We start from the raw sequence: 26,693 nt of genomic DNA, 5'->3' as shown, positions 1-26,693 counted from the left end.
AAAATTGTAATTTTCCACCACTAAGACATTTTTCCAGCACATGGTCTTCCTTTATCCTCATTTTTGACCATTGACTAATTGTGTGGTGGAGATAAAAAGGATTAAAAATTTAAAATTTTAAAAATGGACCAATAAGAAAATGACGTGTCATACCTTTATTATTTTATTGTTTCTTATTAAAAAGGCATAAAATCAGCCCATTTTCTTCATATGGCCGGCCAAGCAAGGAAGAGAGAGAAAAAAAGGAAGAACAAAGGGAAAAACAAGAAAACCTAGGTGGAAAATTCAAAAAAAAAAGTGAAGAAATTAAGGAAACAAGCTAGGTAAGTTAGAATTTCTTTAGTTCTCCTTGATACCTAGCTTACCCATGCTTTTGTTCTTGATTTCCATGGTTGAATATTGAGTTGTTATGATGAATTCAATTCTGAAAAATGGGTTAGGAGAGAGAAAGTTGTTAGATTAATTTGATTTTAAGTTATGTTAGTGTTTTAAGTTAGTTTATCATATTTAGAAACAAAATAATAAGAAAAGAATTATTTTCTCCCACAACCCTTAATGGCCGAATTTACCATGTGTTGAGTGAGGATGAATTTGATTTTCATTCTAGGAGAATTGGTTAAGAAGTGATGAATTATGAGCCTAGAAAAATAATGGGAATTTTCGGAGCAAAAATACGAATTTTTACCCACTAGGGGTATTTTCGTAATTTGGTATCGAGACTGATAAATTGAATCTCATTCACAGTCATTAAGGTAATTTAGGTATAACTGGAGTGTAGAAAGTGAGAAGAATTGATTTGGAGTTAAATTGGAGATAATAGGCCGAATTAGGTCAGCACCGCATTTAAATGGTAGTTTGATAAGTTATATATCATATCATGCATATATACCGAGCCTGAATTGATTTTATAATGGTCAAGCATTGATGTGATGAATTATGTATTGTACATTGTGGATAGGTGGTGAGCAAAGTACACTGGTAAAAGTACAGAAATTGTGCTTGGAGACTGGGATTAGGAGTACATCGACTCCTAGAACAGTGAGTGAACTTATTATCGTCTTAATTATCTAGAGTAGTTTTATACAATTGTGTGATTTTATGAAAATGGGTTTAAATGGTAAATTGCTATGTTTTAAGAGAAATTGTGATTTTATAAAATGATTTTATAAATTTTCTAGAAAATCGAATACTTGTTTTGAAAATAGAGTAATTGGAGACTGCCTGCTTGTCTTGTAAATTTATTGTTTTATATTGAATGGCTTATGACAATATATGAGCATGAATGGCTAAACTGATTTTAGTGTTAGAATTATTTGTACTGAGTATTCAGTCTTGAGAGGCTAGGTTGCGATAAATTGCCATGTCATGCTAGAATGAATTTTATTGATTGGTGGAGTATATATTAATTATTCATTACAGAGGGGGTTCCGTAGACCAGCCTATTAGAGGGGCACGGTAAACTCTATTATATTATTACCTCGAACAGAGAAGTGCGTAGGGTATCTCCTGGGGTAAAGCTTAGGGTTCACTTCACTCCGAAGCACCACGTGAAGGGGAACTCAGCCAACGCCAAGGAACGGCTGTATTTTTCTCAAACTAAAATATATTTTAAGTGTATACAAAATTTTAACAGCCTTGGCGGACTCGGTTAGATGCCTTGCGTAAGGTATCACCGAATATGAGTTTTGGCACGAGCCAAAGTTTTAAGAAATTCATAAGCCAAGTTGATTACTCGATTTTTTATGGATTGATTTTATTTGGTTAAAATGAGTTGAAAGGTAATGAAATTACAGTATGATGATTTATTTTAATTGTCTCCATTTACTCGACTTTAGATAGTTTAGATGGTATCTGTTTACTCACTAAGATTTTATAATCTCACCAGCCTCATTTCCTCACATTTCAGGCTCGGAGAATTCCATAGTTAGCTGACTTTGACAAGGACCTTCATTTGGACTCGAATCGGTAAACGATGTAGGTTTCCAGCTTCCGATACATTTTGGATAGATGTGGGCCCACGTGTCACTGTAAAAGAAATTTTATGCTTTGGTTATTTGCTTTATAGTATATATAAATATAATTATCTTTTACGCGATAAGAATTATGTAACAATAGTTTTATGAAAATTATTTTACAAGAAAATAGTTTATTTTATTGAATATTTTTATTATATTCAAATGGTCAAATTTTCACTTCATATGAACGTTTTAGATACTTAATTTTTTTTAAATCATTAAATATATATTTTCGGCTTACCTACTACATTTTTAGCAAGTTTCGAGATTTTTGACAAAAATGACGAAAATGCCCCTGTGAGCCAAAAAAAATGTTATGTTATGATTTGGAAATGATTTGTAATCCTTCGTATTTTGATTATTTGATAACTATTGCTCACTGGGGAAGTGCGAAAGCTGATACGAGAGCCTTGCGAGGTTTCGATCGACATTCGGGGTGAAGAATGTTTGTCGAGGCTTCGCGGCAGTTGTCACGCGCTCGATGGGGAGTTTCGGGTCGTGACATCATGGTTGTGAAAAGTATTACTGATTCAGTTCCAAAGGATAATAATTGCCATAAATAAAGCATTTAATTAAACTGAAGGTGAACGAGGTGAATAAGTTGAATGTCCTTGTAGAAGGAACAAGGAGTAGGATCATAGAAGGAGATTGATAACGCAACATTGACGGGAATTCGAGGACGAATTCTATTTAAGCGAGGGAGATTGAAATACCCCATACTTTGATATGATGATAAATAAAGTTGATCGAATGCAAATTGAGGTCAATTAAAATATTTAGAAGTGATAAAAGACGAAAGGAGTAGTTTAGGATAAAATATTTCACAATTGAGAAAATAATAATAAAATAATAATAATTTTATCGGAGTAGAATTTGTGAGATAAAAGGGGATTTGGAAATCAAGTGAGGCATAATAAGGTATTTTGGGTACCAAGGAGACAAGATAAAATTTTTAGAATAAAATAATATTTTATTAATAAAATAATATTAAAATATTAATATTTAGCCGGATGTCGAAGTCAATCAAGAAGAAGGATCATATGGTTGATCCAAGTGGGGGAGAAGATGACAAGCCCGACTCTATAAAAATATTTATCATGACATACATGTGATGGATAGCATGTTTGCATGCTAAAAGAGTCTCGAAAAATTTACAAAAGTCGGTATTGTACCTAGAGGTACAATAAAGTTGATTTAAGCCTCAAACTAGATCAAATAGAGAATTTAATATGAAATTAAGAATTTTAAAGTCCCAGAATGGTTTAATATGGAGATTCAAAGTTCGAGGATCAATTTGGAGTCAAATCAAAATTTTCGCTATCTAGGGGCAAAATGGTCATTTGTCACCTGGGGACAAAATGAAAATTTTAGAAAAGATTTTTTTTGGCCCCATTTGACTTATTGGAGTATAATTTGACTTATTGGAGTAAGATTTGAGGTTTAGAAGTGAAAAATTTTAATTTCAGTATAATTTGGAGTAAAAGGGTAAAATGGTAATTTTGCCACCTTAGGGGCAAAATTGTAATTTTCCACCACCAGGACATTTTTTCAGCACATGGTCTTCCTTTATCCTCATTTTTGACCATTGACTAATTCTGTGGTGGAGATAAAAATGATTAAAAATTTAAAATGTTAAAAATGGACCAATAAGAAAATGACATGTGTCATACCTTTATTATTTTATTGTTTCTTATTAAAAAGGCATAAAATCAGCCCATTTTCTTCATATGGCTGGCCAAGGAAGGAAGAGAGAGAAAGCGAGGAAGAACAAAGGGAAAAACAAGAAAACCTAGGTGGAAAATTCAAAGAAAAAGTGAAGAAATCAAGGAAACAAGCTAGGTAAGTTAGAATTTCTTTAGTGCTCCGTGATACCTAGCTTACCCATGCTTTTGTTCTTGATTTCCATGGTTGAATATTGAGTTATTATGATGAATTCAATTCTGAAAAAATGGGTTAGGAGAGAGAAACTTGTTAGATTAATTTGATTTTAAGTTATGTTAGTGTTTTAAGTTAGTTTAGCATATTTAGAAACAAAACAACAAGAAAAGAACTTATTTTCTCCCACAACCATTAATGGCCGAATTTACCATGTGTTGAGTGAGGAAAAATTTGATTTTCATTTTAGGAGAATTGGTTAAGAAATGATGAATTATGAGCCTAGAAAAATAATGGAAATTTTCAGAGCAAAAATACGATTTTTACCCACTAGGGGTATTTTTGTAATTTACTATCGAGACTGATAAATTGAATCTCATTCATAGTCATGGAGGTAATTTAGTTATAATTGGAGTGTAGAAAGTGAGAAGAATTGATTTGGAGTTAAATTAGAGATAATAGGCCGAATTAGGTCAACATCGCATTTAAGCGGTAGTCGGATAAGTTGTATATCATATCATGCATATATACCGAGCCTGAATTGATTTTACAATGGTCAAGTATTGATGTGGTGAATTATATATTGTACATTGTGGATAGGTGGTGAGCAAAGTACACTGGTAAAAGTACAAAAATTGTGCTTGCAGATTGGGATTAGGAGTACATCGACTCCTAGAACAGTGAGTGAACTTATTATCATCTTAATTATCTAGAGTAGTTTTATACAACTGTGTGATTTTATGAAAAATGGGTTTAAATGGTAAATTGCTATGTATTAAGAGAAATTGTGATTTTATAAAATGATTTTATAAATTTTTTGGAAATCGAATATTGGTTTTGAAAATAGAGTAATTGGAGACTGCCAGTTTGTGTTGCAAATTTATTGTTTTGAATTGAATGGCTTATGACAATAAATGAGCATGAATGGCTAAACTGATTTTGGTGTTAGAATTATTTATAATGTGTATTCAGCCTTGAGAGGCTAGGTTGCGATAAATTGCCATGTCATGCTAGAATGAATTTTATTGATTGGTGGATTATATATTAATTATTTACTGCAGAGGGGGTTTCGTGGACCAGCCTATTAGAGGGGCACAGTAAACTCCATTATATTATTACCTCGAACGGAGAGGCGCGTAGGGTATCTCCTGGGGTAAAGCTTAGGGTTCACTTCACTCCAAACCACCACGTGAAGGGGAACTCAGCCAACGCCAAGGAACGGCTGTATTTTTCTCAAACTAAAATATATTTTAAGTGTATACAAAATTTTAACAGCCTTGGCGGACTCGGTTGGATGCCCTGCGCAAGGTATCACCGAGTATGAGTTTTGGCTCGAGCCAAAGTATTAAGAAATTCATAAGCCAAGTTGATTACTCGATTTATATGGATTGATTTTATTTAGTTGAAATGAACTGAAAGGTAATGAAATTACAGTATGATGACTTATTTTAATTATCTCCATTTATTCGGCTTTAGATACTTTAGATGGTATCTGTTTACTCACTGGGATTTTATAATCTCACCACCCTCATTTCCTCACATTTCAGGCTCGAGAAATTCCATAGTTAGCTGACTTTGACAAGGACCTTCATTTGAACTCGAATCGGTAAAAGCTGTAGGTTTCCAGCTTCCAATGCATTTTGGATAGATGTGGGCCCACGTGTCACTGTAAAAGAAAATTTTTTTTTGGTTATTTGCTTTATAGTATTTATGAATATAATTATCTTTTACGCTATAAGAATTATGTACCGATAGTTTTATGAAAATTATTTTACAAGAAAATAGTTTATTTTATTGAATATTTTTGTTATATTCAAATGGTTAAATTTTCACTTCAAATGAACGTTTTAGATACTTAATTTTTTTTTTAAATCATTAAATATATATTTTCGGCTTACTTACTACATTTTTAGCAAGTTTCGAGATTTTCGACAAAAATGACAAAAATGCCCCTGTGAGCCAAAAAAAATGTTATGTTATGATTTGGAAATGATTTGTAATCCTTCGTATTTTGATTATTTGATAACTATTGCTCACCGGGGAAGTGCAAAAGCTGATATGAGAGCCTTGCGAGTTTCGATCGACATTCGGGGTGAAAAATGTTTGTCGAGGTTTCACGGCGGTTGTCACAAGCTCGATGGGGAGTTCCGGGTCGTGACATTGGAAAAGTCTAGAAATTTCATGGAAGACATGGATAAGTGAAGAGGATTGAATGATAGAAAAAGAAAGTCAAAAAGATGGCTAGAAAAAAATAAAATAATAAAATATTGAAAAGGTAAATAAAATAATAATATTTTATTAAGCCTATTAAAAGGCTTGAAAATTCCAGAATTCTTCATTGGGATGGTCAGCCAAAACCAGCAGGAGAGAAAGAGAAATAAGAACAAACCCTAGAGTGAGAAAATTCAAAGAAAAAGTGTGTTTTTTCAAGGAGTCAAGTGTTTAAAGGTATGATTTTTCAAGCTTAGCTTAAGATTTATCATTTCCATGCATTTCGCATCATTTTCCATGGTTGAATCATGTGATTTGAGGATGAATTCAATTATGAAAGAATGGGTTAGGAAAGAGCAACTTGTTAGATTAATTTGATTTTAAGTTATGTTAGTGTTTTAAGTTAGTTTAGCATATTTAGGAACAAAACAATAAGAAAAGAATTTATTTTCCTCCATTACCATTATTGGCCGAATTTTCTAGGGGAATATTGGCTGATGATCTTGATGTTTATTTGAGGAATTATGATGAATAATGATGAATTATGAGTCTAGAAAAATAATGGAAATTTTCAAAGCAAAAATATGAATTTTTACCCATTAGGGGTATTTTCATAATTTGCTACCGAGACTGATAATTTGCACCACACTGAGGAACATTAAGTCAATTTGGGTGCAATTGAGGTATAGAAACTGAAAAAAATTAATTTGAGATTAAATTAGATGCGTTAGTAATTTTGTCACGACCCGGAACCTATCTCAGGCCCATGACAATCGCCGCGACGTCCCGATTGACACTCATTATCCGGAATGCCAACCGGAACCCCGCAAGGCTTACATATCAATTTCTTTCCTTTCCTGTGAGCAATCATTGTTAAATATTGAGTTTTTAGAGAATATATACTATTTTAGATAAAAAACAATCAAAATAAAATTTTCGCCACACAGGGGTATTTTGGTCATTTTTTTCTCAAAAATTTTGAAACTGGCTAAAACGTAATATACCAGTACAAAACACATAATTCATATTCAAAATGAGTTTAAAAGTCTAAAATCTTCATTTAAAACGAAATTACGGTTATTTGAATATAATAAGAAAATAAAAGAAATATTAAGGAAAATATTCTATTTTCTTATAAAACAATATTTATAGAATTATACGTGAATAATTTTTATAGCGTAAAAGCTAAATAAATTTATACATACTGAAATACAGTAAGCCAAAATATTTAATTTAATTTACAATAACAAGAGGGCCCCCGAATAAACAAAAGTAAAGAGGACTGTGAACCTACGATTTGGAAAATGCAGATCCAATGGTAGTCCTCGATGAGATCAGCTATCTACAGTCTATACTGAACCTGAAATGGGTGGAAAGGAGTTGGGTGAGATTTTGCAATCCAAATGAGTAAACAGACATTATCATAAATATCTAAAGGCGAGTAAAATGGAGGCAAGTTTAAACAATAAATTTCAACCCATTTCATAATGTTTTCAATTTATTTCTTAAACCATAAAATATTTGTAATTTACCAAAACAATTGTTAAGGCTTATGTCTTTTATTAAAACAAGGCTCAAGCCAAAACTAATCCTCGGGGATACCTTGGCCGAGGCATCTAACCGAGTCCGTCAAGGGTGTTAAAATATTCACACGTGAAACACATTTTTTTATTTTTAAAAACCAGCCGTTCCTTAGCGTTGGCCGAGTTACACATTCACGTGGGGGTTCGACGTGAAGTGAGCTCTAATACTACCCCGGGAGTTACCCTCCTCGCCTCTACAACTGGAGTAACTATATAACTGGGTTTACCGTGCCCCTCTAATAGGCAGTCCACGGAAACCCGACACTGCAGTGACTAACCTGCCAATTTTAATAAAATTTCGACAGTATAACGTGGCTTTTATTTATTTATCCAGCCTGCATAGTAAAATCAACTTACATAAATTTTTCAAATGCACTCACAAAATATAGCCACATATACTCATTTCTCATAAGCCATTCCTAGGAAAATATATATTTTTCAAGTCAGTTTGCAGCCTCCAATTACTCAATTTCATAATCAATACAATATATTTTTATTTATCACATTTATTCCTAAAACATCAAAAATCCCGTTTTCATTTCATAAAATCAATAAAGGGCATTTAAAAATAAACTCTAGATAATTTACAATAATAATAAGTTTACTCACCGTTTGTACAAACTAAAAGCTTTCTAAGCGCCCCGATCACTACTCGTCGGGTACGACTTCTTTGCCTTTTACGGAAGGCTCTCCTCCTAGACACATTACAAAAATTTACACAATTCATCACATTGATGCTAAATCACTATATAATTAACTTAAATCCTATACTAATGCATGGTATGAAATGCAATAGCCTAAAACGGCTTAAACGCGGTATTAACCTATTTTTGGCACTTTGCCCGATAAATTGCTAACGCGCTCCATTTTAGCTCTAAATCATCCCATTCTCTCTCCAACATTTCTAACCATTAAATATCAGCCAATAACCTTCTAAAAACAACAAAATCAGCTCACTCCCTTCCTTGGAAAATTTGGCCAAAAATGGTACATTAACTCGGTTAATTTTCTACTTTATTTTTCTATCACGTTTAATCGTTTTTCATCATTTTCTCTTCATTTCCCTTAGAATAAAATCAATTCATCATCATTGTACAGCATTGAGCATCCATCCAAGAGTGGGTATTGTGAAAATTTAATGATTTCTTGCCCAATTTAATTTCTAAACATATTTAACTAACTAAAACTATCAATTTAACTAAAAATCAAAACCTAAAAATTTCAATTTCTCTCCCCTAGAATTTCGTCCAAACCTTGATATCACTTTTTGATCTCTCTCCTCAAGCATGCTAAATGGAAATAAAGGCATAGGAAAGGTAGAAATCAAGCTAAAATCGAAAAATCTTACCGTTAGATGCGTAAATGGGCGAAAAACGCGAATTTTCCTTTGAATTTTCTTGTTTCTCTTTGGTTTTTCTTTTTTTCTTCCTTTCCTCTCTATTTCCTCTCTTTTTCTTCCTTAATGCCGGCCAGCACTCAAAATTTGGGTTTAAATGGGCTGACTTTTCATTAAAATAATATTATTTCATTTAAAAAATACCACGTGTCACTTTCCCATTGGCCCATTTTTAAAATTTCATCCATTTGTTTCCAAATTTTCACCATACACTTGTCCCACATATCCACAGCTTAGATAAAATTCTCAGACTTATCCAAAGTCTCGGTGGAGTACTTTTTGAAATTTACTCTTGTGCCCCTGTAAAAGTCAAAAATTACATTTTTGCCCCAAAAATTGAAAAATTGCCCATAGACATATTTTTCATCCCTTATACTCATACCATTCTCCAATTTGTCAAATTTGATCTAAATTCTCTCAAAATCTCAAATTTTGTCCGTGGGTGGTAAAATTACGATTTTGCCCCTACACTTCAAAAATCACCAGAATTAAACTTTTTTCACTTCCTATCATTAAATTATACTCCAAATAGTTAATCTTGGTCAAAAATTTCACTCCATGATCAAATTATTATCTTAAGTGGCAAAATGACGATTTTGCCCTTGAATATCAAAATTTCTAATTTTACCCCAAATGAACCCTCGAACTCCGAACAATCATTTTTAGTCATTCATGGACTATAAAATATTAAATTTCATCCTACAATTCCTATTTGAACTAGTTCGAGGTTAAATCAATTTAAGTGTACCGTTAGGTACAATATCGGGTTTCGTCTATTCTTAGGTGCTTTTCTAGCGTAATAACATGCTACTCAATGCATGTATGTCATGACATGTATTTATAGGGTCGAGTTTTACAAATTTAATCGGGTAATAGGCCGAATTAGGTTAGCATTGCATTTAAGCTGTAGTCGGATAAGTTGCATGTCATATCAGGCATATATACCGAGCCTGAATTGATTTTATAATGGTTAAGCATTGATGTGGTGAATTATGTATTGTACATTGTGGATAGGTGGTGTGCAAATTACACTGGTAAAAGTACAGAGATTGTGCTGGAAGATTGGGGTTAGGAGTATATCGACTCCTAGAACTATGAGTGGACAACTTATTGTCTTAAATATCTAAATTTATTATACTTGTTTGATGCTTTTATTGAATGGTGAGCTTAAATTATAAAATATTATGTTTTCCAATTAAAATGTTTTTTTTAATAAAAATGAGATTTATATTTGTTTTGAAATCAAATATTGTTTTGGGAAAATTGAGTATATGGAGACTGTGTTGAAATTTATGATTTTATATGTTATTGAAATTGGGGCTTATGACACTATGGTAGCATGATGGCTAAATTTTTGGGGTTGGCATGAAATATATGAACAGTTTTGGATTGGTCTCGGTAGACTGGATTAAATTTTATTCGCCATATTATGCTACTGGAAATTTTATGGGTCTGGTGGTATATTAAACGGTCACTGCAGTGGTGGTGGTTTTCGTAGACTGCCTATGAGAGGGGCACGGTAACTCAATTATATGCTTACCTCCGGAGGGAGATGTTGGGTGAAGTATCTCCTGAGGTATGATTTGAGTGCACCTCACGTTCGGGCCACCACGTGAGAGTGAGACTCAGCCAACTGTGTGTTAGATGTGAAAACATGTTTATGGGTATGGATCATTGAACAGCCTTGGCGGTCTCAATGGGATACCTTGACGAAGGTGCCCGCGAGAATGATTCTGGCAGGGGCCAATTTAAGAAATTCATAAGCTGGGAAATTTTGATGAAAAGAAATTGTTTGGTATAGATTGAAACGAATTTTGTGTTATGAACATTATTGAGATATAACGTTTTTATATTGTCTCCATCTACTCGGCTTTAGATGCTTTTGATGGTAATTGTTTACTCTCTAGGATTATGTAATCATAATCTCACCCCTCTTCCTATCCATTTTTCAAGCTCAGGACAGTTTGTTGATAATTGATTAAGACGAGAATTAATCTCGGAGTTCCATCATAGGAAGTAAGGGTTCATAGCTCTACACCTTCTTGGTTAGTTGGGGGCCCACGTGTCACTGTAAACAAAATTTCATACTTTAATTATCTTTATTACTATATGAATAAATTTATTTTACTCTTACGCTACAAAAGTTATTTTAGGAAGACTTTGAAAATATTGTGTTTTAAGAAAATAGAATATTTTATTTAATATTTTTATTATATTCAAATAGCTATAATTTTACTTTAAACGAATGTTTTAGACTTCAAAATTTAATTTAAATCATGAAATATGTGTTTCCACTTACATATTACATTTTTACGGATTTTGAAATTTAAAAAAAAATGACGAAAATGCCCCTGTGAGCTAGAAAATAATATTTTATTATTTTGAGTTGGAAACAACTTATGATTTCTTGAAATACGAGATTTAATAACTGTCGCTCACCGGGGAGATGCGGAAGTTGATGCTAAGCCTTGCGAGGTTTCATCGGCATTCGGGGTAATGAGTGCTTATCGGGACGTCGCGGCAGTTGTCACGAGCCCGATGGGAGTTCCGGGTCGTGACAAGAAAGGAAGCCACGGAGGTGAAAGGAGTGATGGGCTGAAAAAAAGAAAGAAAGAAGAAACGTGGAAGAAAGAAAAAGAAAGAAAAAGAAAAGAAAAGAAATAGAAAATAAATTGGCATGACCTAATAGAAATAAGTGGGCATGGCTCAATAGGAAATAAAAATAAATGAGTTTAGCCCAAATAGGAAAAATGGAGAAGCCCATGGAGAAGGCCCAAAGGTTCTAAAGAAATGAAAAAGGCCCAATGGTAAGTTAATATTATATTTTAAGGTTTATGGGTAGTTTAATATTGTGCATATTTTGGATGAAAAATATGCAAGTTGCTTAAGGAATTTTTAATTAAGTTGCTACCCATAGAAATGTGTGATTAAGTATACTGAGTTTAAATTGTTGCTAGGAAAGTTTGTCGTGGAGGTGTGCCAAACGAAGTATGTGACCGACAAATAGGAATAATTATATACGCGTACGAATCAATAGTGAAGTAATATCCCACTATTATGAAGTGAGTAGGGAGTGTCAATTTTAAAAATTTCGTATATATAAACATGTATGCATATTTTACATGAAGTGCAAAATTTATGAAAATCATACGTTGATAGAATTTTAAGGAATTGTGGGTGTAAGTTATTTTTAGAAATCATTTGGAATATATATATATATATTATACGTAAAGTGTTTTAAACCAGGAAACAAGCTTTTCGAAAAGATTTACATAAAAGGAAATTGTGCCTTTTTGTTTGTGTGGTGTGCATTCATGAAATTTATTACATATTCACCATGCTATTTTGATACAAAATATCATGCAAATATTTACAATGAACATTTTACGAAAAGAGAGTTTTAACGTGATGTGGGGACCGATATTTTGAGAAAGATTTAAAATAACTCCTTGAAGATCAAATTTGAATTCTTTTAAAAGGTGATTTCATTTTAACCAAGAAATTCAACAATAATTGGAGATTGCTACTTGTTGTGTTATAAATTGTATTTTGAATCGAATGGCTTATGATAATGTGGGTGTCACGACCCGGTACTCTCTTCGAGTCCATGACAACCGCCGCGATGTCCCGATAGACATTCATCTCCCAAAATGCCAATTGGAACCTCGCAAGGCTTTAATATTAGTTTTCTCACCTCCCTTGTGATCAACAGTTGTAAAATAACATGTTTTGAGAGGTTATAAACTATTTCCAAATCAAAACAATAGAAAAATAATTTTTGTCTCATAGAGGCATTTTGGTCATTTTTCCACACTAATCTCGAAACCAATTAAAAATGTAGTATACGAGTGGAAAACACATATTTCATAATCAAAAATAAATTTAGATGTCTAAAATATTCATTTTTAAAGAAACTATATCTATTTGAATATAACAAAAATATTCAATAAAATATTCTATTTTCTTATAAAATAATATTTATAGAGTTACCGGTAAATAATTTTTGTAGAGTAAAAGCTAAATAAATTCATACATACTGTAATACAGATAACCAAAATATAAAATTTAATTTACAGTGACACGTGAGCCCACGAATGGCCAAAAGTATCATAAGAAATGAACCTACAGTTTTTAGATGATGCAAGTCCAACTGTAGTCCTCAACGATATCAGCTATCTACAGTCTATTCCGAGCCTAAAATGGGTGGATAGGAGGGTGGGGAGGTTATAAAATCCCAGTGAGTAAACAAACATCATTTAAATTAGCTAAAACCGAGTAAAAAGAGACAATCAAAATATCCATTCGCATTACGTATTTCACAATTTTAAAATTCATCCCAACCCATGCAAACGGTTGTATTTCATTTAATTTCTCATTAAGGCTTATGACTTTCATAAACATTTGGCTCATGCCATCAAATATTACTCGATGACACCTTGATCAGAGGTGTACACTCGAGCCCGCCAAGGCTGTTAAAAATTTCGTATACATGTAAAACATAATTTTATTTCATTTTGAAAACACAGTCATTCCTTGGCATTAACGGAGTTCATCATCACGAGGTAGTTTGTGTAAAATCCGATCCTATAAATACATGTCATGACATACATGCATTGAGTAGCATGTTATTACGCTAGAAAAGTACCTAAGAATAGACGAAACCCGATATTGTACCTAACGGTACACTTAAATTGATTTAACCTCGAACTAGTTCAAATAGGAATTGTAGGATAAAATTTAATATTTTATAGTCCAGGAATGACTAAAAATGATTGTTTGGAGTTCGAGGGTTCATTTGGGGTAAAATTAGAAATTTTGATATTCAAGGGCAAAATCGTCATTTTGCCACCTAAGATAATAATTTGATCATGGAGTGAAATTTTTGACCAAGATTAACTATTTGGAGTATAATTTAATGATAGGAAGTGAAAAAGTTTAATTCTGGTGATTTTTGGAGTGTAGGGGCAAAATCGTAATATTGCCACCCACGGACAAAATTGGAGATTTTGAGAGAATTTAGATCAAATTTGACAAATTGGAGAATGGTATGAGTATAAGGGATGAAAAATATGTCTATGGGCAATTTTTCAGTTTTTTGGGCAAAATTGTAATTTTTCACTTTTACGGGGGCAAAAGTGTAAATTTCAAAAATTACTCCACCGAGACTTTGGATAAGTCTGAGAATTTTATCTAAGCTATGGATATGTGGGACAAGTGTATGGTGAAAATTTGGAAACAAATGGATGAAATTTTAAAAATGGGCCAATGGGAAAGTGACACGTGGCATTTTTAATGAAATAATATTATTTTAATGAAAAGTCAGCCCATTTAAACCCAAATTTTGAGTGCTGGCCGGCCATAAGGAAGAACAAGAGAGGAAAGGAAGAAAAAAAGAAAAACCAAAGAGAAACAAGAAAATTCAAAGGGAAATTCGTGTTTTTCGCCCGTTTACGCGTCTAACGGTAAGATTTTTCGATTTTAGCTTGATTTCTACCTTTCTTATGCCTTTATTTCCGTTTAGCATGCTTGAGGAGAGAGATCAAAAAGTGATATCAAGGTCTGGACGAAATTCTAGGGGAGAGAAATTGAAATTTTTAGGTTTTGATTTTTAGTTAAATTGATAGTTTTAGTTAGTTAAATGTGTTTAGAAATTAAATTGGGCAAGAAATCATTAAATTTTCACAATACCCACTCTTGGCTGGATGCTCAATGCTGTACAATGATGATGAATTGATTTTATTCTAAGGGAAATGAAGAGAAAATGATGAAAAACGATTAAACGTGATAGAAAAACAAAGTAGAAAATTAACCGAGTTAATGTCCCATTTTTGGCCGAATTTTCCAAGGAAGGGAGTGAGCTGATTTTGTTGTTTTTAGAAGGTTATTGGCTGATATTTAAGGGTTAGAAATGTTGGAGAGAGAATGGGATGATTTAGAGCTAAAATGGAGCGCGTTAGCAATTTATCGGGCAAAGTGCCAAAAATAGGTTAATACCGCGTTTAAGCCGTTTTAGCCTATTGCATTTCATACCATGCATTAGTATAGGATTTAAGTTAATTATATAGTGATTTAGCATCAATGTGATGAATTGTGTAAATTTTTGTAATGTGTCTAGGAGGAGAGCCTTCCGGAAAAGGCAAAGAAGTCGTACCAGACGAGTAGTGATCGGGGCGCTTAGAAAGCTTTTAGTTTGTGCAAACGGTGAGTAAACTTATTATTATTGTAAATTATCTAGAGTTTATTTTAAATGCCCTTTATGTATTTTATGAAATGAGAACGAGATTAAAACGGGATTTTTGATGTTTTAGGAATAAATGTGACAAATAAAAATATATTGTATTGATTATGAAATTGAGTAATTGGAGGCTACAAATTGACTTGAAAAATATATATTTTCCTAGGAATGGCTTATGAGAAATGAGTATATGTAGCTATATTTTGTGAATGCATTGGGAAATTTATGTAAGTTGTTTTACTATGCCAGCTGGATAAATAAATAAAAGCCACGTTATACTGTCGAAATTTTATTAAAATTGGTGGGTTAGTCACTGCAGTGACGGGTTTTCGTGGACTGCCTATTAGAGGGGCACGGTAAACCCAGTTATATAGTTACTCCAGTTGTAGAGGCGAGGAGGGTAACTCCTGGGGTAGTATTAGAGCTCACTTCACGTCGAACCCCCACGTGAATGTGTAACTCGACCAATGCCAAGGAACGACTGGTTTTTAAAAATAAAAATGTGTTTCACGTGTGAATATTTTAACACCCTTGGCGGACTCGGTTAGATGCCTCGGCCAAGGTATCTCCGAGGATTAGTTTTGGCTTGAGCCTTGTTTTAATAAAAGACATAAGCCTTAACAATTGTTTTGGTAAATTATAAATATTTTATGGTTTAAGAAATAAATTGAAAACATTATGAAATGGGTTGAAATTTATTGTTTAAACTTGCCTCCATTTTACACGCCTTTAGATATTTATGATAATGTCTGTTTACTCATTGGGATTGCAAAATCTCACCCAACTCCTTTCCACCCATTTCAGATTCAGTATAGACTGTAGATAGCTGATCTCATCGAGGACTACCATTGGATCTGCATTTTTCAAATCGTAGGTTCACAGTCCTCTTTACTTTTGTTTATTCGGGGGCCTTCTTGTTATTGTAAATTAAATTAAATATTTTGGCTTACTGTATTTCAGTATGTATAAATTTATTTAGCTTTTACGTTATAAAAATTATTCACGTATAACTCTATAAATATTGTTTTATAAGAAAATAGAATATTTTCCTTAATATTTCTTTTATTTTCTTATTATATTCAAATAATCGTAATTTCGTTTTAAATGAAGATTTTAGACTTTTAAACTCATTTTGAATATGAATTATGTGTTTTGTACTTGTACATTACGTTTTAGCCAGTTTTGAAATTTTTGAAAAAAAAATGACCAAAATACCCCTGTGTGGCGAAAATTTTATTTTAATTGTTTTTGATCTAAAATAGTACATATTGTCTAAAAACTCGATATTTAACAATGATTGCTCACAGGAAAGGAAAGAAACTGATATGTAAGCCTTGCGGGGTTCCGGTTGGCATTCCGGATAATGAGTGTCAATCGAGACGTCGCGGCGATTGTCATGGGCCTGAGGGAGGTTCTGGGTCATGACAATTCAATTGGTATCAGAGCTTTTGGTTTTAAAGATAAGAGTTTTTGGTTTTAAAGTGGTTTTAAAAAAATTACAATATCAGTGTGGCCCCGGATTAAGTTAGGTTAGGTTGAATAGAATGCATGCATTTTCATAAAGAGGCTAAAGTTCCCTAAGCTTGCTCGTTTTCTCTTATAGATTATTATGCCTCCTCGACGCGGACGCCCACCTCTCACTAGATCGGTTGGGAGGGGAAAAGATCGTTCCCAATGTCGTCAGCTAGATGCAGTGGGGGAAGAATCAGCTGCGTCTACCATTCGGGCAGCACCTATTGCTGAGCAGGCCGATAGTCCTCCACATCCTCCACCTCCTCCGCCACCTACGGGTATTCCCACCATGCCTACTGAGGCAGCACAGGCATTGGCAGCTTTCTTTACCGCAATGGCTGGTGGAGCTCTGACTGGTCAAGTTCCACCTATAGTACCACCAGTTACTCCTTTAGTTCCACCACCGGTACAAGATGTATCCATTTCCAAGAAGCTAAATGAGGCTAGACAGCTCGGTTGTGTGTCTTTCACGGGTGAGTTGGATGCCACTGTGGCAAAGGACTAGATTAATCAAGTTTCAGAGACTCTCTCTGATATGAGATTAGATGACGACATGAAGCTGATGGTGGCTACGAGATTATTAGAGAAGAGGGCTCGTACTTGGTGGAATTCAGTGAAGTCCTGTTCCACTACTCCTCAGACGTGGCCCGATTTTCTCAGGGAATTTGATGGTCAATATTTCACTTATTTTCATCAAAAAGAAAAGAAGAGAGAATTTTTAAGTTTGAAACAAGGGAATCTAACTGTAGAGGAGTACGAGACTCGTTTTAATGAGTTAATGTTATATGTGCCGGATCTGGCGAAATCTGAGCAGGATCGGGCCAGTTATTTCGAGGAAGGGCTCCGTAATGAGATTAGAGAGCGGATGACAGTGACTGGTAGGGAGCCGCATAAGGAGGTGGTACAGATGGCTTTACGAGCTGAGAAGCTCGCGACTGAGAATAGGAGGATTCGAACTGAGTTTGCAAAAAGGAAGAATCCTGGTATGTCTTCTAGTCAGCCAGTAAAAAGAGGCAAGGACTCAGCGATTTCAAGGAGTACTACTTCTGTTTCCGTGACATCTCCTCGACCTCCATTTCCACCATCACAACAGAGACCTTCGAGGTTTAGCAGATCTGCTATGACTGGTTCTGGGAAGAGTTTCGGAGGTTCTGACGATGCAAAAATTGTGGGAATTATCATAGTGGGCTATGTAGAGAGCCAACAAGATGTTTCCAATGTGGACAGACGGGTCATATTAGGAGTAATTGCCCACAGTTAGGACGAGCCACGGTAGTTGCATCATCTTCACCAGCTCGCACTGATATACAGAGGAGAGATTCTTCTGGGTTGCCACCAAGACAAGGAGTGGCCATACGGTCCGGTGTGAAGAGTAATACGCCGACACAGTCACCTTCGAGACCACAGACTCGTACCTCGACAAGAGTTTTCGCTGTGACGGAAGATGAGGCACAGGTCCGACCTGGAACAGTGACAGGTACTATGTCTTTATTTGATAAAGATGCTTATGTTTTGATAGATTCTGGCTCAGATAGGTCTTATATGAGCACCACATTTGCATCAATTGCTGATAGAAACCTGTCACCATTAGAGGAAGAAATTGTAATTCACATCCCTTTAGGAGAAAAGCTAGTTAGAAACAGTTGTTATAGAGACTGTGGGGTAAGGGTAGGCGAGGAAGAATTTAGGGGTGACTTAATTCCTCTAGAGATCCTAGATTTTGATCTAATATTGGGTATGGACTGGTTAACTGCACATCGAGCGAATGTGGATTGTTTCCGAAAGGAAGTTGTTCTTCGAAATTCGAAGGGAGCAGAGATTGTGTTTGTAGGGAAATGTCGAGTATTACCGTCTTGTGTAATCTCGACCATTAAAGCTTTGAAATTAGTGCAGAAAGGGTATCCAGCTTATTTGGCATACGTGATTGATACTTCAAAGGGGGAACCTAAGTTAGAGGATGTCCCGATAGTAAGTGAGTTTCCTAATGTATTTCCTAATGATTTACCGGGACTGCCTCCTAATCGAGAGCTTGAGTTCCCTATTGATTTACTTCCGGGTACCGCACCTATTTCTATCCCTCCATATAGAATGGCTCCGGCAGAGTTGAAGGAGTTGAAAGTACAATTGCAAGAGTTGGTGGACAAGGGTTTTACACGCCCTAGTATATCTCCATGGGGAGCACCGATTTTATTTGTGAAAAAGAAAGACGGTACACTTCGGTTATGTATCGATTACCGACAGCTTAACAGAATGACCATTAAGAACAAGTATCCGTTACCGAGGATTGATGATCTTTTCGATCAATTACAGGGAGCTACAGTGTTTTCCAAGGTTGATCTAAGGTCTGGGTATCATCAGTTGAGGATTAAAGAACAGGATGTACCCAAGACAGCGTTCAGGACTCGGTATGGTCATTATGAGTTCTTGGTCATGCCTTTCGGGTTAACTAACGCACCGGTAGCTTTTATGGATCTCATGAATAGGGTGTTCCACCCTTACTTGGACAAGTTTGTTATTGTGTTCATTGATGACATACTGATTTACTCGAGAGATAATGATGAGCACGCTGCCCACTTGCGTATAATATTACAAACTTTGTGAGAAAGACAGTTGTATGCAAAGTTTTCGAAGTGTGAGTTTTGGTTACAGGAAGTGGTATTCTTGGGACACGTAGTATCGAGAACTGGAATATATGTTGATCCCAAGAAGATAGAGGCAATTTTACAATGGAAGCAACCTAAGACAGTGACGGAGATTCGTAGTTTCCTCGGATTAGCCGGTTATTATCGGAGGTTTGTTTAGGGGTTTTCCTTAATAGCAGCTCCTTTGACCCGTCTAACTCGTAAGGGAGTTAAGTTTGTGTGGGATGATGTTTGTGAGAATCGATTTCAGGGGCTAAAGAACCGGTTAACCTCCGCTCCCGTTTTAACACTTCCTGTTAATGGTAAGGGATTTGTAGTATATAGTGATGCCTCAAAGTTGGGGTTGGGGTGCGTATTGATGCAAGATGAAAAAGTTGTGGCTTATGCTTCTAGACAGCTAAAGAGGCATGAAGCAAATTACCCTACCCATGATTTAGAGTTAGCAGCAGTGGTGTTTGCTTTAAAAATCTGGAGGCATTACTTGTATGGTGAGCATTGTCGGATATTTACGGATCACAAGAGTTTAAAATATTTGCTCACCCAAAAGGAGCTTAATTTGAGGCAAAGGCGATGGTTGGAGTTGATAAAAGATTATGACTTGGTGATAGACTATCATCCGGGAAAGGCGAACGTTGTAGCTGATGCCTTAAGTCGTAAGTCTTCATCATCTTTAGCAGCACTTCAGAGTTGTTATTTTTCAGCATTAATAGAGATGAAATCTCTTGGGGTCTAGTTGAGAAATGGTGAGGATGGATCCTTATTGGGAAACTTCATTGTGCGACCTTCGTTACTTAATCAGATCAAGGACATTCAGAGGTCTGATGATGAGTTAATAAAAGAAATTCAAAAACTGACCGATGGGGGAGTCAGTGAGTTCAGATTTGGAGAGGATAACGTCTTGATGTTTAAAGATCGAGTTTGTGTTCCTGAGGGAAACCAGTTGAGACAGGCGATCATGGAAGAAGCCCATTCATCTGCCTATGCATTACATCCCGGAAGCACCAAGATGTATAGGACTATCAGGGAGAATTATTGGTGGCCGGGTATGAAGCGAGACGTAGCAGAATTCGTAGCAAAGTGTGTCGTATGTCAGCAAGTTAAGGCGGAGCATCAGAGGCCAGCAGGTACACTTCAGTCTTTACCTGTTCCTGAGTGGAAATGGGAGCATGTAACTATGGATTTTGTTTTGGGATTGCCGCGGACACAGAGAGGAAAGGATGCGATCTGGGTGATCGTAGATCGGTTGACTAAGTCCGCTCACTTTTTAGCTGTCCATAGTACATACTCTATTGAGAAGCTGGCTCAGCTCTATATAGATGAGATTGTGAGGCTACATGGAGTTCCCGTTTCTATAGTGTCAGACCGAGATCCTCGATTCACTTCTCTATTCTGGCCGAAATTTCAAGAAGCTCTCGGAACCAAATTGAAATTTAGCACTGCTTTTCACCCACAGACGGATGGTGTCAAGCCCGATCTTATAAAATACTTTCCATGTCATTCATATGATTGACAATATGCTTGCATACTTGGAAAGCCCTGAAAGAAAAATCGTTAAAAGACGACAATGTACCAAATGGTACAATTAAGTTAATTTAAGTCTCGAACTAGATCAAATAGAGAATTTAAAATGAAATTAAGAATATTAAAGTCCCAGAATGGTTTAATATGGTGATTTGGAGTTCGAGGATCAATTTGAAGTCAAACTAGAATTTTTACTGTCCAGGGGCAAAATGGTCATTTGCCACCCAAGGACACAATGGGAATTTTTAGAAAAGAATTTTTTTAGCCCCATTTGACTTATTGGAGTATGATTTGAGTATTGGAGTATAATTTGAGGGTTTGGCAGTGAAAAAGTTTAATTCCAGTGATTTCTAGAGTGTAGGGGCAAAATCGTAATTTTGCCACTCGCGGACAAAATTTGAGATTTTGAGAGAATTTAGATCAAATTTGACAAATTGGAGAATGGTATGAGTATAAGGGATGAAAAATATGTCTATGGGCAATTTTTCAATTTTTGGGGCAAAAATGTAATTTTTGACTTTTACGGGGGTAAAAGTGTAAATTTCAAAAATTACTCCACCAAGACTTTGGATAAGTCTGAGAATTTTACCTAAGCTATGGATATTTGGGACAAGTGTATGGTGAAAATTTGGAAACAAATGGATGGCTAGAATTTAAGGAATTAATAAAACATTAAAAAAATGAATAAAATAATATTATATTATTTTAGCCTTTAAAAAGGTAAAAATTCCGGAATTCTCATCTTCTTCAGCTGTCCAAACCAGGGGAGAAAAGGGGAAAAAAAAAACAAGAATCCTACCTGAAAAATTTGGAGAAAATCAAGAGAAATCAAGAAATCAAGCATTAAAAAGGTAAATTTCATTGATTTTCCTTGTGATTTTCACTACCCATGCATTTTTTTCTCATTTCCATGCAAAATTAGAAAGTGGGTATGGACACCCATGCTGGCCAAACCTCCATGGATGAGTTTTGAGCTTGATTTTTGGTTGATTTTAATTGAATTAAGTGATTTTAGTTAAGTTATATTGAAATATAGCAAAAATAAGCTAGAAATATAATTTTCTCCCATTGAAACCCATTATGCTGAATTTTCTAGGGGAATATTGGCTGATGATCTTGATGGTTATTTGAGGAATTATGATGAATAATGATGAATTATGAGCCTAGAAAAATAATGGATATTTTCGGAGCAAAAATACAAATTTTTACCCACTAGGGGTATTTTCGTAATTTGTTATCGGGACTGATAATTTGCACCACACTGAGGGACATTAAGTCAATTTGGGTGCAATTGAGGTGTAGAAACTGAAAAAAAATTAATTTGGAGTTTAAACGGACGCGTATATCAATTTATCGGGTAAAAGACCGAAATAGGCTAACACCGCATTTAGGCAAAAATTTAGACATTTTTGCATTCCATATCAAGCATTAGTAGTCTAAATTAGTTTAATTTCAATTTACTACCAATGTGGTGAATTTCTCGATTTTTTACTGTGTCAAGGTGGTGAGTCCTCCGATAAAGGCAAAGGAATTGCACCCGAGGACTAGTAGTCTGAGTATTTCAAAAATCCCCACTCTAGACACGGTGAGTAACCTTACCATCATTTTAATTATCTAAAGTATGTTTTTATTCGGTTTTGGTGAATTTTATGAAAATGAGTTCAAATGGTAAATTTTTATGTTTTGTAAACAAAATGAGTTTAAATGAAAATATTTTATAAATTGTCTTGAAACGAGATAACGATTTTGCAAATAGAGTAATTGGAGACCACTGATATGTTGTAAATTTAAAATTGAATTAATGGCTTATGTTATTGTATTGGTATGACTGGCTGGGCTATGTTTTTTATGAATTGTATGAATTGCTTTATTTTACCCTTGCAAGCTGGGTAGTAATATATTAGCCCTGTCATGCTGTCAAAAATTTATTGTATGGTGGGTTTGACCTGCTGCAGTGGGCTGGATTCTGTGGACTAGCCTATTAGAGGGGCACGGAATCCTGTTATATTTTTACCTCGGTTGGAGAGGCGAGTAGGGTAACTCCTGAGGTATAACTTTTAGAGTTCACTTCACGCCAAACCACCTCGTGAAGGGGAACTCGGCCAACGTCAATGAATGGCTATGTTTTCAAAATAAAAACATGACTTTCTAATAGCCTTGGCGGACTCAGTTGGGATAGCCCTCGGCCAAGGTATCCCAAATAACTGAGTATGATAATAATTTTTGGCATGAGCCAAGCTTTTTAAGAAATTCATAAGCCATACTGATTACTTGCTTTAAATAAATTGATTTCATTTGGTTGAAATAAGTTGAAAGATGATAAATTACAGTTTGATGAAATGTTTTAATAGTCTCCTTTTACTCGACTTTAGATATTTTGAGTGATGTTTGTTTACTCACTGGGATTTTATAATCTCACCACCCTCATTTCCACCCATTTCAGGTTCAGAATAGATTGTAGATAACTGATATCGGCAAGGATTACAGTTGAACTTGCCACATCCAAAGACTGTAGGTTCATTTCTTTTGATACTTTTGATCATTCGTGGGCCCACGTGTCACTGTAAATTAAATTCTATACTTTGGTTATCTGTATTACGGTATGTAAGAATTTATTTTGCTTTTACGCTATAAAAATTATTTATGCAGTGTTCTTAAAATATCGTTTTATGTGAAAATTGAATATTTTATTGAATATTTTTATTTTATTATAACAGTCATAATTCCATTTTAAACGAATGTTTTAGACATCCAAAATTATTTTTGATTAAGAAATATGTGTTTTCCACTTACATACTATATTTTTAGATGATTTTTGAGATTTTTGGGATAAATGACAAAAATACCCCTGTGAGACGGAAATTATTATTTCATTTGTTTAAGTTGGAAACAGTTTAAAATTTTTTAAAATGTGGTATTTGGAAACAGCTACCCACAGGGGAAATGAGAAGCTGATATTAAAGCCTTGCGGGGTCTCGGTTGACATTCTGGGTAATGAATGTAAATTGAGACGTCGCGGCGGTTGTCACGGGCTCGATGGGAGTTCCGGGTCGTGACAATTAAGTTGGTATCAGAGCTGTTGGTTTGAAAGATTTTTGGGTTTAAAGTTATTTTAAAGCTGTTTTAAAAATTTACAGTGTCAGTGTGGCCCCGAGTTAAGTTAGGTTAGGTTGAATAAAATACATGCATAAGCATATAGAGCCTGAGGTTGCCTAAACTCACTTTGTTCCCTATTATAGATTATTATGTCTCCTCGACGCGAACAACCACCTTTCACTAGATCAGCTGGAAGGGGAAGAGGTCGTTTCCAACGTCGTCAGTTAGGTGCAATAGAGGAGGAATTGACTGCATCCACCATTCGGGCAGCACCTACTGCTGAACAAACCAAGACTCCTCCACATCCTCCACCTCCTCTACCACTTACTAGTATTCCTGCTATGCCTCTTGAGGCAGTTCAGGCATTAGCAGCCTTCTTTACTGCTATTGCTGGCCAGGCTCAAGCTGGTCAAGCTCTTCCTACAGTTCCTCTGGCTGCTCCTTCAGTACCACCATCCCCACCTCCTGTCCCACCACCAGTGCTGGATGTTTCTGATTCTAAGAAGCTTAAAGAGGCTAGGCAACATAGTTGTGTTTCTTTTATGGGTGAGTCGGACGCAACCGTGGCTAAAGAGGTGGTGCGAATGGCTTTAAGAGCCGAGAAGCTTGCGAATGAAAATAAGAGTCTACGAGCTGAGTTAGCAAAAAGGAGAAATCTAAGTGTATCTTCTAGTCAGCCACCAAACAGGGGCAAAAACTCTTCTGTTTCAGGAAGTTCACGTAGATGCAGAAATTGTGGGAATTATCATGTTGGGCCGTGCAGAGGGCCTGCACGATGTTTTCATTGTGATCAACTGGGTCACATTAGGAGAGATTGTCCACAGTTAGGACGGGCTACGGTAGCTGCTCCATCTCCACCAGCTCATACGGATATACAGAGGAGAGATTCCTCTGGATTGCAACCGAGACAGGGATGATTTTGACATACCACCAAGGGTAGATTAAATAAGTTGAAATTAGTGCTCTAATAAAGTACGTATGATAGAAAGCTAGTTTGTAAGTTGTAGTTTTCATGATCATGAAATATATAAAGATTATCAATATATGGACATACATTTGGAGTTGTAATTTACAAGTTTGAAGTATTTAAGATATGATTAAATGGAATTAGCATTAGTTAGGGTACGTAAATCTTTTAATTAATTTCTATGGAGTATCCATGATAGTAGAATGGAGGAACATCGTGCAGTGATGCTATATGGTGAAATCACTATACAATATGGAAAGGGTATTTTCGAGTGGGATTTATGGACTGATGATAAGTGATGAGCAATTTGAGATACATGTAGCTATGAATAAATTTGGAGATCTTTGCTTAAACAAACTCGTATTAAATGTTATGGTAAAGATATATGAATGCTAGTGGCAAAAAAAAATACGTTAAATCAATGTTTTGATTTCACACTTGTGATAGAAAGTTAGTCTTGCTAATTGTGGTATAGACTCGAAGGGAAGCCACACGATTGTGAATAATTGAGGTAGTAGCTTTAAAGGTGGAAGAGTTGCTAAGATAAAGTGAATTCAAACCGTTGCAACGCCACAGTACTGACTATCAAACGCTGTCACGTTAAGAACCCCTAATGGCTAGAAAGCAGAGCAAATTGAGAGTGGCATGAAGATGAAACACACGAGTTGAAGAATGGTCATTGGTTTTCATGCTAAGCTTTGTTGTTTGGAGTCTTAAGTGCATTGGGAGGTATTAAGATAAAGATGATGAGTGAAATTGCAAAGTTTTTTTTTTATTTTTTTATTATTGCCTTATATATATTGGCATGTAAGAGAAAGAAAAGTTAGAGAATTTTTGAGATGGCTACATAAAAATAAATTAACATGTGGAGTGTTAAGATGAATAATATGATGATTGAAGTCAAATCTTAAGAAATAAAGAAGACAAGAGATTAAGTCTTGTTAAAGACTAAAGAGGAAGCAAGCGAAAGGTTAGATGAATGTATGAGATACTGATAAGAGATGTCAATAGCAAGTGAGGAAAATGTAAATAAAGATTTCAATAATGATATAGCAAATGAGTTTATATAGAATATTGTTATGAGAATATACTGATCTTGTCTTGACCTTGTTGAAAGGAAAGGATTAGTAACAACACAAGTAAACTAGGTGACATGCTAGAAACCCATGGAGATAAATTGAAGCATGAGTAGTTGGGCATGCCTTTATGGAAATGATATACTTGGTGTATAAAAGAGTAAATAAGTGATTAAGTGTTTCAAGAATGTTTACACGCCCTTGAGAAAGAATTATAAGTTATACATGATGGGCATAAGATGCGTGACTTTGAAACTTGCTAAGGAGCCAAATGGCTAAGTTACGGGTTAAATGATCATATGTTATGAGACATAAATTTAAAATAAATATCCCTAAGGAAATACTCAAGAGAAGTTCTGCCATGGATCTTGTGAAAGCAAGCACTAAGTTATGTAGTTATAAAAAGGAAGCTATAAGCTGAGAGTGGTATAAGTATTAACATTAAAAAGTACTTGAGGAGAATTTAGTTTCAAGTCTTGTAATTTCAAGTACAATTTGTAAATTAGTTAAGGAAGAATGATGTTATATTCATATGAAAGAGTGGAATAAAGGATGATAGAAGTT

At 35.0% G+C, this 26,693-nt stretch overlaps 1 protein-coding gene across 1 annotated transcript; it reads left to right on the top strand.

Annotated features, from left to right (window-relative positions):
* Window positions 1-21,745: 21,745 nt before the first annotated feature.
* On the top strand, window positions 21,746-25,972 carry LOC148764640 (uncharacterized). The gene is made up of 4 exons (XM_088802871.1): window positions 21,746-21,841; window positions 22,492-22,575; window positions 23,434-23,501; window positions 24,230-25,972. The coding sequence occupies exon 4, from the start codon at window positions 24,236-24,238 to the stop codon at window positions 25,001-25,003; it is 768 nt and encodes a 255-aa protein (XP_088658997.1). The 5' UTR covers window positions 21,746-21,841; window positions 22,492-22,575; window positions 23,434-23,501; window positions 24,230-24,235; the 3' UTR covers window positions 25,004-25,972.
* Window positions 25,973-26,693: the final 721 nt, after the last annotated feature.

Source organism: Theobroma cacao, chromosome 1, assembly GCF_053813885.1.
Source record: "Theobroma cacao isolate CCN51 chromosome 1, ASM5381388v1, whole genome shotgun sequence".
NCBI lineage: Eukaryota > Viridiplantae > Streptophyta > Magnoliopsida > Malvales > Malvaceae > Theobroma > Theobroma cacao.
This window is presented reverse-complemented; position numbering and strand designations above follow the sequence as displayed.